We start from the raw sequence: 18,694 nt of genomic DNA on the forward strand, positions 1-18,694 counted from the left end.
TTGCTGGAAAAGGCCCCAGCAAGTTAGCCTGTTACCTGGAAACCGAAGCTCTCCAGCCAGCACAGAATAAAAGCAGCAAGAAGGAAGTCACAGAAAAACGTAAAGTGAAAGAATTTCCAAATGTTCACAGGAACATTTGAGCAAATCCCTCCTGAGAGCTAGCACGCTAACAGGACTTTTCCTCCCTCACCTCACAGCAGCCACCCCCTGCTACCACAGTTCTCAAGGGTGCAGTACTCATCAGGGAAATTGAGCCAAGTGAAATGCCAGCAACTATGCTTGTACAAGGTACCTGCCAGCACTCAGTGCTGGTGTGTGGCTGTGCTGATTGGTGCTTGTGACCCCTTTCACACACCCACCAAGACAGCCTTTCCAAGGTCAGTGTTCATCCTCCCCACATCTTTTCAATTTCCTTATCTATGCCAAAAGGTGTCATCTTCAGTCATCGGCGCACTATCCAAGCCTTTGGGGACGTTCACAGCATTGTGAGTGGGAACTAGCACATGAAGAGAAACAGGAGGAAATAGAGCCCAAAAAGCATCAGGGTTTCCCAGACTTTGCTGGACCGAGAGGGGTTAAGTGCTGAGAGCCAGCAAGCCTCAGCAAGCAGAGAACATRGCAAGAACTGGAAGGTTAAGTTAGGATTAGTGATGTGTTCACAGGAAAGGAGCCAATGGCCCCACAAGCCATCCCTTAGCCCCTTATTACACCCTGGGATCACATCTTCCCACAGAGGGGTCAGGTCCAAGGTTTCCACAGCACTTGAAGCAGTGGGCTGATCCTGGAACAGCCTTCTCAGGAAATCCCTCTCAGCTGTGGGGCTGCACCAGGGCTGCAGTGCCCTCTGCCATGGTTTGGGATTTCTCACTAGTGTCACACCAGGAATGCTGGTCCCAGCTCCATTCAGCTCCGAGGAGCCCAAACCATTGTGTCTCTCAGTGAAGAGCTGAGGAGCATTTCCTTGCAGGGCATCCAGACATCTGATTCTGCTTTACCTTCCCCTCCCTCCCCCCCCAGTACTCATTGCTCTACAGCCTTCTTCTTCCAACTCTCATTTGGTGGCTGATTTGATCTTGTGGATGGCATATGGGCTGGACTCCTTGGGCATCCAGATCTCCTCCCCATCATGGCCCCGGTGCTCTGCCGCCCCCTCCATTGCCGCGGTCAGCTCAGGGCTGAAGATGTTGTCTGTTGCCCGGTAGATGCGTGTGAGGCGGCGGAAGGAGGAGTCTGAGGAGCTGTCATCAGGAATGTCTTCATCCTGTTCATCCTGCAGCTTGGTCCTACTCAGCTCTGAGCTTTTCCCCAGCTCTGGGTCTTTGAAAGCCTCCCTCATGTCCTGGATGAAGGCCATCTTGGGGCTGATGATGCAGAGCAGGAGCATGAGGCCTCCTGAGACCCCACAAAGAAAATAGAGGCCAACTTTCTCTGGGATGCCTGGGGGGAGAAGGGCAAACACAGACATGAGGGTATAAGCTATCCCTGGAGCCTGCAGTACACCAGGCTTCCAGAAACTCCCTCTGCCAGATGTGCAGGAGGAAGAGGAAGGGAGGAAGACAGCAGAGATGCCCTCAACACCCAGGCTGCAGGGCCAGGGCTAAGAAGGACCAGCTGCTCCCGTGGCTGTGGGAGTATCACCAAGAGCCCCTGCAGGAGACCTCTGGTCCCTGTGGGAGAGGAGGTACAAGGGCCATCGCTTGCGATCCAGCAAAGCCTGTCTCCTTGGTGCAGTGGGAGGAGGCCATCTCCCAGCGAGATGCAGGGCAAGTAGTGCAACAGACGGAGTCATAACTCCAGGAATTTACACAGGTAATTTCCCATGTTGAGGGACTACCTTGCCCTCAGAGAGGCACTGCCCTTCTTCTGTATGAGAACTGATTCAGAAGGAGCAGGAAGGAACGAAACACAGCAGGTAATTCAACTCATAGGAAAAGGAAGCATCTTTCTCTCTCCCTTGCATGAGGGGCAGGACTGCAGCAGCACTAAGGCCACAGATGCTGTGCAATCTCGCGGATCATTCAATCTTTGAGCCTCTATCACATTGCTCCATCTCTCACTGCCTCCCTGATGTGGCTGTGTCAAAACAGTCTGGGCATTCAGTGCTCTGCTCCCTCATGTGCCTGCTGACCTGGGCCCGGCCAGGATAGGATGGCTGGCACAGTCCTTCTGGAAAGGTCTTGGCTGCCTGGGTTTGAGATCTGAGCTTGCAAACCCACAGTGCTGAGCCCCAGGTTGAGCAGGGGCTGACACAGGACCTGAGCCACCCTCTCAAGTCTCTGGTTTTCCCTTCTCCCTGTTCATCCCACTCCTCAGGGTGCTGTGTGAGAGCCAGGGGCACATACCCCAAATGTGGGCAAAAGCTTCCAGAGAGCTAGTAAAAATCATCAGGTCTTCCCGAAGCCTGGAGAACCTGGGCCCTTTGTACCAGCCACCTGCAGCGAACAAGGGGACACGGTCTTAAGGACTGAGACACAAGGCACTCCCCAATCACCCTTCCCCACTGCCTGGCTGCCTGCCTCTGCCTGCCTCCTTCCCGGATTCTCCTTCCTTCCCACATAAGCTCCCTTCTGCCTATTGCAATGCTCCTCTGCAAGACCTTCCCTCCCCTTCCCTCCCCTCTCCTCCCTGAGCAGACCCCATCTCTCCAGCTTCTCCAGAGCTCCTTTTGCTCAGACAAGGAACTGCGAGTGGTTTCAGATGTGAGTTGTGGGCAGGTTTTTGTAATGCTGCAGGAATGCAGCTCCAGGACCAGTGTCAACTCATATCACACTAGCCCAATGTGTCTGTGCTGCCCTGCAGTGTGTGTAGATGCTCCCTCATCCCGGGATTTAGTGCATGAGGGATGGCTTTCCCTTGGGCAAGAGTCAAGTAGGTTCTCCAGACTCCCTTGAGGGAGAGGATGTCAAGCCCAGGGGACAATCAGTGTGTGAATGAGTCCCTGCTGGCAAGGGCATGGGAGCAATGCTGGACTAAGAGCACCCACGGAGCAGGGTGAAAGATACAAAGACTGAATGAGCCGCCACAGGAACAGTGCTGCACCCATTCTGGCAGAGAGGGGCCTGAGCTTGGAGCACCGCCCCAAATCCCACAGATGCAGACAAGCCATGGAGTTGTTGAGGGTAGTTCATCTGGGCAAGGGTGCAATGCAACACTGCTTGCCGTGTCGCCCAGACGTGCAGAGGCTACTGGTCGTTACCGTGTGTGTAGTCCGAGAGCAGGAAGGGGTCCGAGGTGTCAGGGCCCACCTCCTCCAGCAGCTGCCTGGGCACTGCAATGAGAGTGTGCACCGCTTCGAGAGGCTGGCCCTGGGGAGAGCGGGGTAGCCGTGGCAGGCAGGGAAGAGGCAGGGCCACCCCAAAGGGCACCACCCCAAGCAATCCCCAAATAGCCCAGCTCACCTGCCCCCTGCCTGTGTGACCCCAGGGAGCCCTGAACCTTTGCCTGTACGGTGCGGGGCTGGCGAGGGGGCACAGCACTGCCCACAGAGCAGGGTCAGCAAGCAGCTCCCCCACCTTCCCAGCCCCGCAGACATCTCCTGAACCCCTTGCACAGATCTCACCACATGTGTAGGAGACCCTCAGTTGTTTCTTCATGCCAGGGAAGCATGGGTCCCCAAAAGTGGCTCTGTCAGCAGTCACAGTGCAGTTCTCCTTCCGGTGGCACTTCTTGGAAACCCTCCTCAAGGCGTCGGGAGCCAAACACTCTGGGAACACACAGGGCAGGTGGGAGCCAGCTCTGCCACCAGCGGGCAGCACACAGCACGACTCGGTGGAACTGGAGCAACGCCACGGTCCCTGTGGATGGAGCCTGGACCCAATGGACAATCCTTGCCTCCCCCTGCCCACCAGGCACAAGCTAGGTGGGTGCAAAGGGTTCAGGTCCCACCAGCACATCCTGCCACCCAAATTTCTGAGAGATGCTCTGCCATCTGAGAGATGTTCTGCCCCATGCCTGCCCCAAGTGCTGCCAGCGTAGTAAGGCATGAAGGCTGCGTGTGAGTTCAGGCATGCAGGGACTCTCATGCTCTTGAGCTCTGAGCATGCCATAGGCCACAAATGCATATGTGATAAGTCATCAAGTCTGCTCTTGGGGGCTTCGTCTTAGCAGATGGCATAGCATCCCACACAGTGCCTGTGTAACATGGCTATTTCCCTGTACAGTGTGACTATATATTTATGATCCTCTCTGTGCACAGGTTCTGGCCACATTTCTGGCTCACACTATCCCAACGTACCTATATGAGGCCCCTCAGTGTTCAGGGCATCACACTCTGGCTTGCCCCGCAGGAATCGTCCATAACTTGCAGAGTAAATGGCCAGGATGGATTTTGGCCGGCACTGCAGCCTCAGCTTGTCATTCTCACACACAGTCTTGATGCGATGGTTAGCTGGGAAACAACACCAGAATGCCCCAATGTGGCTTAAATCATTCTGAGCCCCCTGCCCTTGCTTAGTTCAGCCCCTCAGCCCAGATGAGTGTTTGAGATCTGCCACTGACAGAAATCAAGCTGCAAGGGTATGGCTGGGTGGCTATGAGACCCCGCTCCGCAGCTGAGCCCCTGGCAGAGTGCTGTCTGACCCCACCAGCCTGCTGGGTGAGAGTGGATGCACACAAGGTGCTGTGAAGGGGCTGTGCCAACCCCAGGGGCATGCTAAGCCCAGGCGGGCAGTTCCTGCAGCAGAGCAGACAAGCAGAACCACGGCAGTGCAATTGCTCGCAATCACAAGTCTGTGCCCTGCAAAACTTCTGGCACCATCTTCTCTTCCAGGAGGTTGTTAGTGGCACTCCTGCACACAACACACACTGCTGCACTGCCCTGCTTGCTTTGAGTTTGTCCCACAGCCCAAATGCCCCCAATATGCATTGTTCCTTCTCCTCATTACTTTCCTCCAGGATTGTACAGCACCTAGCACAGAGCTTAGACCATGGCCAGACCAGGACTCCAGGACTCCAGGACTCCAGATGTAGCAGCAGTTTAGTTTTCCCCCCATTTCTGCTCAACAGAGGAGCTGAGGCCAGAGGGATTGGCTGGCCTCAGCTTTGCCTCACTGGTACCCCAGTGTCTGGGAAAGAGCCCACGACAGTGCTCTAACCCCACTCTGCCTCACCTGGCCGGCACTTGTAAGAAGCAACAAGGTACTTGTGCGTCCCAGGACACGGGTCTGGCCCAAAGACTTGGCTGTGAACTGAGAACTGGCACCATCGCTGGTCCTGGCACTCATCCAGCAGTTTCTGGAGAAGTAAATGAGACAGACATGAAGATGCGTGTAGAGTCCTGAAGCTGTTCTCACCTACTGTCCCTTGGTGGCATCACTGGGCTTAGAGAAATGGCCTCTCACTCCACAAAGGTGCCCTATGGCTGCTCACTCCATGGGTACTCCTGGTTCATGTAGCAGCTTTAACAGAGTGGATTCCTAGAGGAATTCCTCCCCTGTGCCCATACAGGTATGTACGCTAGCACAGTTCTGTGCCACACACTAGCACAGCACCTTGCAATGCCTGTGCAGACAATCACACTAGCACTGCTCCGTGCAACACCCACGCAGCCATGCACGTTAGTATGGCTCCCTRCGATGCTTGTGCAGACATTCACATTAACATGACTTCATGTAACACCCGTAAAGACATGCACACTAGCATGACCCCATGCAATGCCTATACCAGGCCACAAGATGGGGAAGCGGTTTCACACTGCAGCCTGCACCCTGCCTCTGCCTGAAGGCTGTGTCCCAGCTGGTCTGGCAGGTTAAGGTGGCCTGCAGTGCCATGAGCCTAGCTGTTGGCAGCCCAGCTCTGCCCAGCTGGCCCACATCTGCCTTGCATACTGGGGCCCCAAGGCAACGCTGCTAAAACAGCTTGACATCCAAGTTGAGCCTGTGACTTCGGCAGTGCCATGTTGGCCGTGCTGCCATGGGCTGAGATGCACAGTGGGTGGACTCTCACTTGGTGCCAGTTTAAACATGCCTTCCTGAGAAGCCTTACAGGCTTGGGCTGTCTTTGGGGCCACGGCTTCTGTTCCCAGAATCTAGCATCTCCCCAGATCCTAGGCATGCTGCCAGCCCCAGCAGCAGTGAACCTACAGCTTCAGCACCAGCCTTCTCACAGAAAGGGGAAGAATGAGGCCAAGAGGCGTTCCCTATCCATGCCTCTCCGAGAAATCTCCCTCTGACTTGGGCCCCAAGGGTCCCAACACCTGAGGTAGTCCCAAAACCCTGTGGCTTTTTCTCTCTGCTTTTCCTGTCCCATCCCCTTCCTCTCTGACACATTTAGAGCATAGCTTTGAGCTGAAGTGGAAAAATGAATCTCTTCTTGGTCTTTAATGACTGCTAGACATTGCTAGCGGAAGTGAAATTTGAGGAGGAAATGCAATTAATCTCAGTCCTCAAGTCTTCCCTAAATAGACCTAAGCTGAGCCTCAAGAGCACCTTTGATCTCTGCTCTCCAGACTTCCTTCTTCTCTAAAAGATCTGCCTCTGGGCATCCTTCCCCATGGCTGCACGTTTGTATTCACCCCTATGGCATGAAGGCAGGTTGGTTTGTGCCCCATGTTTTACCCAGTATGTGATTTCCCTGCTGTCCCTTGTGTCTGCCAAGCTGCTGTGAGAGGCAGGACACTTAGCGTTGCTATAATKACCCTCTCTTCATCTGGCCAATCCATCTGGGAGCCAGAACAAAAAGCTGGGAGCAACCGTGCATTATCATTGCAGATCAGGGCTCACGCTTTGTTTTACAGCAATGGGACAATCCTTCAGATCCTGAATGTCTGTCCAAAGACAGAGCACAGMCCTTCCTCTCAGGCAGGGAACAAACCTGCCAGCTGCACTTTGCACTGGAAGGAAAGAGAGGAGGGTGTATGGGGACCAGCTACAGCTGAGATGAGAGAGATGGTAGCAAACCCAGCCTGCGTGCCGCTGCCCTGATGAGGTCACTTGCGACCTTGGCTAGTGGTCCTCTTCCACTCCATCTCCCTGAAAAGCTGAGCTATTGAACTTGAACCACAGTGGGATGAAAGAGGGTAGAGTGAAAGAGGTAAGTGCAGATCTTCACAGCAAGAGTACCTCGTCTCACCTGCTAGTTCTTGCTTCTCAGCCAAAGAAGGAGCAATTCCCCTCTGCTCCCTTCCAGCATAAAGTTCAGCCCCTTCCTTTCACTCACTGGTGGACTGAGGGGCTGTGTAGCTTTGCACTGGGTGAGAGTGGAAGAGAACCACTCTCAGCCTCAGGCCTCGCATCAGCCACAAGGCAGCAATTGCCACCAACATAGTGGCTAGAACAATTTGATTTTGCTTTGCAGTGGATGAGGAGCATTCATGTGGGACCTTGCCATGTTTCCACTGGGACCCATCACAAATGGAGAGGATTCCTATACTATACAGTCCACGCAAATCCTGACCACAGTCAGTCACAGTCCTGTCCTTTCAGTCTCTAGATGTACACGCCTGACCACATCCTCCAGCACATCACACAACATCAAGCCACTTTACACACAAGCTCTGAGTACCCTGAACCAAAGTGTTTGCAGTGTGGTTTGTGGGACCTCTAGGGCCAGGCTTGTGCCAAACTAACACAGAAGTTCTGGCTCTGTCCTTGCAGAGCTCCTGGGGACATGTGAGAAGCCATGAGGAGATTTGTGGCTGGAGCAGAACCAGGTAGAAAGATCTTGTGAGCTAGCAAAGCAAGGAATTGTTTTTTTCAGGCTCTTGTTCCTCTTCTCCAGCTTCATGTTTGTTCTCTTTTCACCACAGTGAGCTATATACATCTCGTTTCGCTCCGGTAACCCCAGCCCTAGCAAAAGGCTGGAACAGGAATAGAAAAATGGCACATGAAACTCAGTCCCAAGCCCCTTGCCCTGACTCCAAGGAACCCGCCTGTTCAGGCCTGGCATCTCTCCCTGGCTCCCACCCAGTGTCCCAGCTGCCATGAGTTCATCCAGAGCCCTGTGACCAGCAGGGAAGAATGGGCAGGCTTAAAGGTGGAATGCTTTGTGTTGCAGTTGGGCTTGATTCCTCCTCGTATCTGGGGGCAGGATTTTGCCTGGACCCACTCCCTGGTTCCCTCAGAATGAGCCAGAAGCCATTTGACATCTATGACTGTGCACGTCTGGCTTCTCTTCCCATCCCTCATGTCTCTCAAGGGGCTAGCTTGGCTCAAGCTGGTCTTTGCCCTTCCTGGTGGTTTAGCCCAGCAGACCTTCACTGAGCCAGCGAGTGCCTGGAGCTGGTAGTGCTCCCTGGACACTCCATGGGAGGCTGGCCATGATTCCAAATACTACTCTCTGGATAAAGATGGAAGACCGTCTTGTCCTTTTCACCCAGTCCTTAGGTCATTAACCCCTGAACACTGTCCCTGATCATGAAAAACACAAAACCACAAAACCTCTTTTGGGCCAGCTCCACTAATTTACTTCTTGGGAGATGGACTCGGCAAAAGCAAGCAAGTTGCTTCCTGCCAGATTAGTGGCATGATGGAATTCAAGGCAGGATGTGGTGAGCGGAAGGGCTAGTGCAGGACTATGTGGCTGGGAGGGCAAGGGGCATCCCATCCCTGCTAGGATGACTTTCCCCTTCCTGCAGGTGTCTGCCTGCTGCTCCTCAGTCCTTTGCATGTCCAGCACAGTTCACAGCACTCTCTTCAAGCCCAGAGCCCAACTGTTCCCATCCAGCCAGGCTGAAAGGAACCTAGCCAGATGCTGCCAGGCTCCTGCAATCCTTATGGGTCCATAGCCCTGAGAGGCCAGCACAGACAGTCACTAGTACCCAAGCTGGCTGGAGAGGATGGAAGTGATGAACAGCCTGCCAGGAGGCAGGGACACCTGGCAGGGCCTGAGGAGGCTTTCCTGATGGCTGAAACTTGGCCTTCCTTGTTCAGGAGTTGAGAGCCTGGGGCTGAGAGCAGCATCTCTAGAGCACCCTGTGCATCTGCAGTGCTCTGTGCCTGAGGCAAGGAGCACTCCACTGCCCAGAACAGTCACCATCTGCATGGAGGTGCTGAGGGCCACCATCTCCTCCTCAGACCACATGCCGCAGAAGCATTATAGACCCCCCACCACCACCACAGGCACACTGTTAAATTTCCACTGGTTCCTAGCTTCCAGACAGCCAAAGGCCATTTCAAAGTATTTGTGGAGTGAGTGAGACACAGCACCCTGCTCCACCACATCAGCATTGCACCAAGGTCAGGGTCAATCCCCAGGGTCTATGCTAACCACAGTGGATACACAAGTAGGGCTGAGGCACAGTGTCTCAACTGGGCAATGCTCTGAGCCCAGTCACACTTCCCAACCCTGGGACCCCAGCCCCTACACCACTTCTCACTCTGGTTTGAATCCCAGCTGCCAGGGTCTTCTCAGGGCCCACTTTGTCCTATAGGATTTCTCCAAAATCCAGCTCAGGATGCAGCAGCGTCTCTCCCAGACTTGTATCACAGGAACCCACCACAGAAGGTCTTGTCCATCTTTGTATCCCAGAAGCTTTCTGGAAAAAGGACATTGCTGGGAGCTGCAGGGGTTAATCCTGACACTGATGGGCCAGTGCCCATAGGAGAAAGTGAAGGCTGTGACATTTGCAGCCATGTGGCCCGAATGGGGAGCCCCATGACCTGTGGAGATGTGCAGCACCATCCTGTAAGGATGCACATCCTGGAAGGGTTGCCCTTACCTGGCGGGCTGTGGCAGACATGCATTCAGTGCTCTCCTCAGAGGCATTGCCAGGGCTGGGGCAGAGGTGTGGGCTGGGCACGCGGCGCCCATAGAATGCACCAAGGATGCTGACAGTGGTCTTGTGAGGGCACATGATGATCAGCTGTTCGCCATCACAGGTATGGATTGTGTGGTTCTTCAGCACCTTGCGCAGGTAGCCTGGCAGGGGAGAGCATAGGGGATGTTGGCCAGAGCCAGGAAGGAGATACCCAGGGCTGTGGAGATGGCAGTGCCTAAGTTCCCAGCTGTTGATGGCAAAGGAGGGTGTCCTGCACAGAGGCACTTACTGGACAAACACAAGCAGGGCATGATTGTGGCAGAGGAGGGGGCTTGCAGCAAGGCCTATATCCAGCATTACTGCCAGACATCTGGAAAACAATATAGACCAACTGAGCTGAGCAGCAAACAGAAGCAAAAGTTGGAGGCAGGAAGACAGGTCAGAAGACCGCACATGGAGTTGTAAAAGGTTTTAAGAAAGTCATAATCCTTTTACAGAGGCACATAGAGGAGAGAGCAGGGATGGACCAGAAACCACTGGAGTCCAATTTATTCTGCAATGCTAAAACCTCTCCACTGTACAGTGCTGAGCCATGAACTGGAGGGGAGGAAGGCTTCAGCAGCTGCTTCACAAACTGTCATGCTGTCCGTGTGGCAAGGATGGGAAACCAGAGGAGGAGCAGGGTGAGAAGGGCAGGAATCAGCCATCCTGAGATCAGCAGCTGCTGCTGTGAGACAGAGCTCAGAGAYGGCTAACGGAGTTCAAGGCCAGTGAGGAAAACTCAGAAGGAGAATTTAGGTGGGGGGACAGCAAGTGGCTGGATTGGTGTGACTCAACAAGTTACTAACCATCAGCTGAGCCCATGTAAACCCAGGTCCCAGATTTCTCTGACTAAGAAACTSAGTGTGTCAGTGTAAGCCAGTCCTAACCCATGTCACCAGGGTAGGCTAATGTCATGCACAGCCCAATGACAAGGCTCAGGAAACTTCAGGAGCTTGTAGCTGAATGACCACGCTGAACCTTCTGGTCTATACTGAAGAAGCATCTTAGCTCACGCCTTTAACTCATTCCTGGGCCAAGTCCCCAGCCACATGTACAACAACCAACTGCATAGTTTTATCTCGTGTTACATCTATGCTAGCATCATGGGCACTGTAAAATACATTTTCAACTAATTCTTTTGCATTGGTACCAGTATTTCTCTCCCCGAATTCTCAGTGCAGGAGTATTTCTCTCTTTTAATCCTGCATAATTTGTGTTCAAAACCAATTAGGCTGTTTTCTTTAAAAGAGACAGCAAGGGGGACCTGCCATGCCCAGCCTAGGTGGCATTTAACAGGGTTTAACACAGAGATATCAGGTCTGGTTGATATTATGTGTCGGGTGCTGAGTGAAAGAGGAAACTCGTTCCATAATAACTCTGAAAACTGCCAAGGATGCTCTGAGTATAATCTGTTTGCTGGAAGAGGCTGAGGAACCGTGAATAGCTAACATAAAATGATGCATAGGGCTTTGCACAGAGCAGTTTGCAGCAGACGTTGGCATAAAATCTAAGGTGATGTACCACTGTGAGGCTCTGAGGTGAGGAGAGGGTAACTCGTTATCTGCCAGGGAGGACCTCAGCTCTGGGGGCTTTGGAGGGATATGCACCCCGCTCCCCAGCTGTGGGGTCCTTGGAGGCACACACACCCTGTCCCCTAGCCCAGCTGTGGGGTCTGGCGCAGGACATGCACTTCATCTCCCAGCCCAGATTTGAATCACGCTGGGTGCACAGTCAGCAGCAAGGCATCACCCAACGACCCACAGCTCCTGCACAGTGCTGAGGACATTTGCAGTTCCCCCTTCTGTGCATGCCTCAGTCTGGACCCATTCTCTCCCCCATATTATTAGATGGAAAGAGAAATGCCCTTGGAGCAGCCACCCTGCTTTATGTTTACACCTAGCAAAAGCCCCCCTGACCTGCCTCAGTGCTGCGCAGGTATCTCTGATGCTGCAGGGCCTGCAGCCAGGGACCAGCCTAAATCTGCTTGCAAGGCCAAAGCTTTGCTATGGCATCTGAGCATCATCCCACAAGTTCTGTGGCAGCAGTAGGTGCGCAAGAAAGAAATACCGACAAATTAAGGTGGTGGCATCACTAAGCATGCAGGGACTCGCACAGTTTGCCCATATCATGCTTTTCACTTTCTCCAGCCTCTGAATAATGAGATACTGCAGGAGAGGGTTTGGAAGGCAAACTGGGGGCAATGAGGGAAGGGGTGACATCAGTCTCAGCTGTCCCCAAGGCTGCAGGCTCATGAGCAGGCGCAGTACAGGGATTGCTGCCTGGCAAAGCTGGAGTGGCACGCATGCCAAGCTGGGCTGTCTGGAGTGGGAGCAGCCCCCAAGAAATGCTCCTTCACTCTGGGTGCTGGTTCACAGCGTTGTGCTTCTTCCTGTATCTGTCCGGAAACCCTGGTGCCAGGCTCAGCCACACAAAGGGCCCTTTTCACCTTCCTGCGGCACCACTGCTGACACTAACCCTTCAACATCGGGAGCCAGGGCTGCTCTGAGGAGCCGCCACCATCCCTGACAGACAGTTGGAGCATGCAGCTGGGAGTTGCCCTTGCCCAAAGTTTAATTTTTCCCTCAGACACAGCCAGCTGCTGGCATTTCTCTATCCTTTTCTCTTTGCATTCAGCAGGTGAGAGAGCCACCACCTGCCACCTGTCAGAGGAGGGCTGCAGCGTTTCACAGGCAAGGCCTTGCTCACTCATCTTCAAGCCAGAAAACAGGAGAAAAGAAGAAAGGAGAGGGGAAAGAGGGTAGAAGGGAGGGGATAACTGCTTTAGGAGGGCCAAAGCCCAAGGGAGAAGCAAGAATGCCCCTCAGAGGGCACATAGCTGGCCTGGCCCCTTGGGTCATGGTGCCTACAGAGAGGGGGACAGGATAAGCCTTATTCTGCCCCTCACCTCCAGTTGTCTCATATCCCTACGGTGCTACAGCTTAAAGGACTCCAGGGGCTGAGACAGCCCACAAGGCCCTGCCTGGGCTGCTGCCTTCCCACTGGATTCCTGCTACATCCCCCAGCTGCTACCTCCACAGTGGTCCTAAGACTGCAGCAGCAGTGGCAGGACCCTCCTGCAGGCTCCAGAGCCATCCTGGGCTCAACTTCTGCCTGGCATTGATCCACTCCCCCCATCCATCCCTGAGATGGCTGGAGATGATGACAAAACACTCTGTGGCTAAAACAGCCCTGGGACTCCCCTTGGCTGGAGAGCCAAATTCTGGTGATGATGAAGCAGGTGGGGAGGATGAAAAGGGGGAGAAGTGGCCTTTCTCAGCTGCTTTTATTTCTCTGCTATGTCCTAGCTCACATCCCTGCAGCAGGAGAAGCAAGCTTGGGTCTCCAGAGCCTTGCTCCTCCTCAGGAAAGCCTTGAGAGGATCAGGCTGCCAACCAGGGATCAGACCTCAGAAGCGCTGACAGTCACACAGGGAATAAGCCACCAAGCCTCGCAGCCCTCCACCAGTGACTCCAGGGCTCATAGCAAGATGCTCCCAGAGAAGTTGTTCCTGGCTTGCTATCACTGAGAAGTGCTTAAAGCCACTATCTAAATCTATCATAAAGACTCAAAGTCCCAAAGATATCTGACACAAATCCCTGGTGTGTGCTCTGAACTGTAATTTCTACACTGCTTTCACCAGGTGCCAGGGACAGGATTTCTCTACTGACTTCAAGATATTTACAAGATTTTTAGGATTTTTAGTTGCAAGTTTGGAGCGCTCAACAGATCTCCCCCTTCCTGCCAAAACACAGCCTGCCTTGCAGAAGGAACCCCATGCCACATTTTGCAGTTTAATGGCAGCTTGCAGTTTTAATTTTAAATCAGAGGCTCAAATGACCCTGGCGTAGGACTCTCACAGGCCCTGTGTGAGGGTGCGTTGCATTGTCTCCACCCAGCACCACCACACGCGCCACTGTCAGGCTGCAAGCACTGGCACAGACATTTGTTTTAAGGAAAACAATAGCAAAGAGGCTGCAGTCAGATTTTGCAAAAGATTATTTTTGCCTCACGGTTCCGGTGACTCAGTCCCTGGTCTCGTGATTATGAATTTAACTCTGCCCACATGAAATCATATCCTCTCCCCCTGCAGCCCTCCCTGCCACTCTCGACGACATCTTGTCGCATTTTCATGCCTCTCGAGCAAGGCGGCATGGAGTGGAAGGTGAATGCAGCAGTCAGCCTTCAACAGGCTGTTGTCAAGTCCAAAAATACCCTCCATACATCCGGTTTCGGTCTCCACCCATATGAACGGTTTCTCTCTAACCATCTTGTTGCCAGCAGCTTTTGGACTATGCTGGAGACAAGAACGCATGGTCGTTTCTAGCCCAGCCCGGATGTCGTGGGCTTTGGCAGCCAGGCTGGGCTAGTGCTTGCCCAGGAAGGGCAGCCCCCCGGTGCTCAGCCCCACCGTGGGCAGAGCATCCACCAGGCTGCCGATAGAGGGAATGGCTTTGGCCAGGGTCTGCGGGCACCTGCTCTGGCTGGTGACCACGTATGGCTTCAGCCCATCTCTTCCCTCTCCATTTCACAGCAGCAAAATGCAGCTCACAAGATGGTCACGAGTACTCCAGGAGGCTTCATCTCTGTGTTCATACATCACCCGATATTAAGGGCATACACGTCTCAGCAGGAAAAGGGGAGAGTTGAGGGTCTCAGAAAAGCTCTGAGATGTTCTTAACATTTGTCTTCTGTTCAGCATTTCTGCCTGCGGACTCTGCCAGCGAGAGCAGTGGCAGGGCCGGCTGGTCCCTTGCAGCGCTTTGGGAAAGGCTAACATATGTGCATGAGATGTTTTTGGATCCCAGGTCTGATCCAGAGATAATAAACAGCCTTTCTGGAGAACTCAGCATGGCCTGGATTGCCTTGTGCCTCACTTGTTCCCCATCCCACTCGAAACAAACACAGCCCTCACTTCTTCCTCCCCTCAAGCAAGCGTGGTCCCAGGCTGCCCTCCACATCCCAGACCCCCTCCCTGGCCAGGACGGAGAGCCCGGCCGGCACACACAATTCGAGGAAGCTATCCTCCCATCCCCACCCTCTCCAGCTGCATCGCCCAGCTGCTGGCAGCTGCGTCCAGAGCTCCCCCCACTGCACCCCCGCGCGCCCTGGCTGTCGCCCCGACTCACCCGAAAACTCGGGGGCTGCCTCGACCCCAGCAGAGAGGCACAGGAGGGCCAGGGCTGCCCCCAGCCCCACGAGCTGAGGCCCGCAAAGCTGCCGGGCTGCAGCCATGCTGTAGCTGCCTCTGGTCTGTGCTGGCTCCTGCTGGAGAGGGTTTGCTGGTCCCTCGCGCTGCTGGCGCTTGGGATCGGGGCTGGCACTGTGCGCTGACAAAGGCTCACTTCTTTGCCTTGCCAAGGCTCCTGGGAGGACATATGTGCTTGTGTGCGCGTGTGTGTGTGTGTGTGTACACGCTCGCTTTGCATGCCAGCTGCTGTAGACAGCTGGGATGCTCTCAGAATGGGGATGACCCCTTGGGAGGGGACGTGTTTGGGGAGGTGCTCTGCAGCAAACAGAAGTAGGTGCTGTGCCTTGGTGCCGCATGCAAACAGCCACTACCCCCGGGGAAAGTGGCAACCCCTTCCCTCCCTCCTCCTCCATCCCCCCAAGCAGAGGTACAGGGGTTGGCAAGACTTCTAGTGTATCACTTCCCCTTCTCACAGAGACATTCAGCCAGTCATCAGGATACACACACACTGTAGTCTCCATCTCAGCAAATGCCTGGTCGTTCACCATTTTACGCGGAAGGGAAGGGCTGCCCGGACTGCCTCCCACACAAAAATGCCTTTGCCAGTGAAAAAGACAAATGCCTGCCCTGCATCAGATGTCCCAGGCAGGGATGCTTCCTGCAGTGATACCTCTGCCATGGCCCTTCTTCCCACGCTGCCTCCATGGGGAAAGCTAACGTGTCTCAGGGTGTTCAATAGCAGAGCATTTGTGAGGAGAGCCCTGTCCCGTTGACTTTGCAGGAATTAAATATCTGTCTGTTCCTTCAGCTGGGAGCTTGCAGATGTTCTCATCTCCAGTCCATAGACCCATCTGGTCTGAGCCTGAGGTCAGCAGAGAAAGACAGCACTGTAGTGTCAGCCAACAGAGTGAGCACTGGCACAAATCCTCCACAGAGCTCAGGATCGGGCATCGCTCAAACCAGGGCAGCAACAGGACAGGGACCCTGCAAAGACCAGCAAACCTTGCCTGTATGGGTCCAGAGCAGGAGCTGTGGGAGGGAGGAGTGGGTGAGACAGGTCCCAAGCTTGTGCTAAGTGTGCTGTGGCTACAGCACCCTGGAAAGCAGGGAAACACTGACCCTGCTCGTGGTGGTGTGCAGCACAAAGCCCAGAAATCTCCTGCATGCTTCCTCTTCATGGATTGCTCCAGCCTCTGGTGGACTTTTTATGCCAACCACCTGCAGTCTGCACCTTTGCAGCAGTCCTGCATGCCCATACTTTTCTCAGGCCCCAAGAGAGCTGCAGTCAAAAGTGGGACTGCGGACCTGTTTTGCATGCACAATGCTGTCGTTTCATTGCCCTGCTTGCTTACAAGAATGTCATGTGAAACAGTGTCAAACACTTATAAAAATCAAGCTGTAGGATAACTGATGCTTCAATTTGGTATTATTTGCCCTGGACAAATCCACTCTTACTTTCACTTGCAGGTCCTGCGACACTGTTTCTGTCCCCCTTGGTCAGAAGCCCCTAAAACCAGGTGATATCCCCAAGTTCAGTCATTGTGAATGTTTCTGGTTGTCCTTTGGCTATGGCCGGCGAGGCCTGGTGGGGCCCCCAGGACATCATGACACATGCTCACAGAGTGCGCAGACCCTGAGGAACTGCTATCCTGCTTCTCCATCCCTTTCACAGCATGGTGCATTCCTGCCCACAGCCGTGACTCAGTGACCACGTGGTCAGGCCAGGAAGGGGCCCAAGACTTGTCTCACACTGCTCTGCTCAGTGCATTGCTCTCGGGGCTGGTTCCTTACCCCAGCTTGGCTGTCCAGCTTTAAAGTGACATCTGGGTGGTATGTGGCAATGACAGGTTGCATTTGAGGGTCCTGGCTCATTCAGGTCCTGCAGAAACAAGAACTTACTTCCTACGGCCAGCAGCCTCCCTGGCGTATGGCTTGCTTTGGCCTCCGAGCAGCACCTGGCACAGGAGCCCTTCATGCCCCTGGTGACATCCCAGCACACCTGGGAAAAGAACAGTAGGGACACACGGAAAGCACCAGACGTGCTGTGGGAAATTTGGTGCTTAACAGCCTGTGTTCTCCCAGGCCCTCTCCAGCCACAGATGCACTGCCACATCTCCTGGCTTGACAGAAGGACCTCTTCTTCACTGCCACAGCTCGCTGCTCTCCCTCCTCGAGTGCCTCTGCCTGTCATCCCTCTCCCAGTTCTCAGGTCAGCTTAGGATGTTCTTAACATTAACATTTCCACCTAAGTATAACATTTCCACCACCACTGGCAATTGCCCCAGCTCCAGTCTGGCTCCCTCCATGAGAGCCCTGCTGCAGGCTGGTCTCCCCAGAGTGGACAGTGCAGACAGGGAAGAGGGACAAGGAGATGTATGAAAAGCAGCTGCAGGGCTCATGCCATGAGGACAGTGCCTCTGCAGCCTTCTCACCCTTGAGCCTGTGGGCTGCGATGAGAATTGGCCAGCTCAGCTAGCATCATCCTTGCACCTCTCTGGGACCTTGCCTTATGTATGAGCCCTCCCTTGGGATTAAAGCTGCCCTGTTCCTGCTCTTGCTTCTCCTATCTGCTGCCCACCATCCTCCCTCCCACAGTTGTGCCAAGCCACAGTCCAGCCTGTGCAAGGGATGAGGAGGGGGAAGCAGGCTCAGGCCCAGTGCGTAGGAGCCTTTGCAAAGTTGGTGTCACAAGCAGTGACAATTAACCCTACAGAGCACCTTCTCTGCCAAGCACCTTCCCAGGTCAGCATCCTGGTCAAGAGATAGCACAAGAAATAGCTCCTGTTCCCCTCTCCATGGAAAGGATGTGTGCAGTGGGGGGCACTGCAGGGTTTCAGGTTGTCAAAAAGCACTGGTGGGGCAGAAAGAAAAATCCCCCCCAGCCCTTCACTTGCACCTGCTAGTGCCTGCTGAGTACCTCTCTGTGCTTGKCAGAAGGAGGTTCAGAAAGGTGTCCCTCTGGAAGTCTGCAAAATTATTTGCCAGACACTTTTCCTCAGGGCAGATGTTCTCATCAGGGTTTGACTGTTTTCAGAAAAGCCTGAACTTACCCAAACTGGAGGCTAATCCAGCCTTCAGGCAATAAGGGTTCACTAGCCCTCCTCATTTTATATAATATATACTTGGTTCCAGCTACACAGTACCAAGGCATGAGAAAGACTTCCCCAAGATCACATTCATGAGACGAGGAAACCACAATCAGGCACCAACAGGAAACACAGAAACAAAGTGAAGCCCATCTCTGCCAGTCCTGCACAGCCACAGCTCTGCACCTGGAGGGGGAGGTTATCCCCCTGCCATGGACAGCTGACACAGGATAAAAAATTCACTGTTCTCCAGGGCAGCTAGCTGTACCAGCACCATCCATCCTGGATGGAGCAGCCTTCACCCCCTCCTTCCTCTTTCTCTTCCTCAACCCTCCTCCTCAAGTTAGGACCTGGAGGGTAAGGACTGTGGCTCTGCTTGCCTTAAACTTGTGGGTGCGGGGAAACCTGTCTCAGCTGGGATGAAGCCAGTCAGATCTGATGGCTGTCATTTCCCTCCCATCCTGGAGAGGAAAGCAAGCCAGTCATCTTTCCTGTGAAATGGCCCAAGTTCCAGGAATGGGGCCCTGATGGGGATCAGGCCTGGAGCCATCCTTTCCCATCACCCTGCCATGCACTGCCCCAGCTGGGCTGCTGCCAGCAGAGCTCTGGGATTCCCCACCGGGCCCTAACATACTCCAGGCTCTTTACTTTATCTCCTTGGATATTTTGCAATCAATTCTTGCC

At 54.0% G+C, this 18,694-nt stretch overlaps 1 protein-coding gene across 2 annotated transcripts; it reads right to left on the minus strand.

Annotated features, from left to right (window-relative positions):
- Positions 1-15,162, minus strand: LOC112978187 (protein eva-1 homolog C-like). 2 transcript variants are annotated; one of them, XM_026091429.1, is made up of 8 exons: positions 14,863-15,162; positions 9,656-9,855; positions 5,109-5,232; positions 4,235-4,387; positions 3,560-3,703; positions 3,197-3,268; positions 2,343-2,432; positions 1-1,437 (listed from the first exon to the last, which is right to left on the minus strand). In XM_026091429.1, exons 1-8 carry the CDS (start codon positions 14,966-14,968, stop codon positions 1,052-1,054), a joined length of 1,275 nt encoding a protein of 424 aa, XP_025947214.1. In that variant the 5' UTR covers positions 14,969-15,162; the 3' UTR covers positions 1-1,051. The 2 variants fall into 2 exon arrangements, with proteins under 2 accessions (XP_025947214.1, XP_025947215.1); XM_026091430.1 differs by lacking the exon at positions 2,343-2,432.
- Between the last annotated feature and the right edge of the window lie 3,532 nt (positions 15,163-18,694).

This window comes from Apteryx rowi, unplaced genomic scaffold, assembly GCF_003343035.1.
Source record: "Apteryx rowi isolate R43461 unplaced genomic scaffold, aptRow1 scaffold_901, whole genome shotgun sequence".
In the NCBI taxonomy this organism is placed as follows: Eukaryota; Metazoa; Chordata; class Aves; order Apterygiformes; family Apterygidae; genus Apteryx; species Apteryx rowi.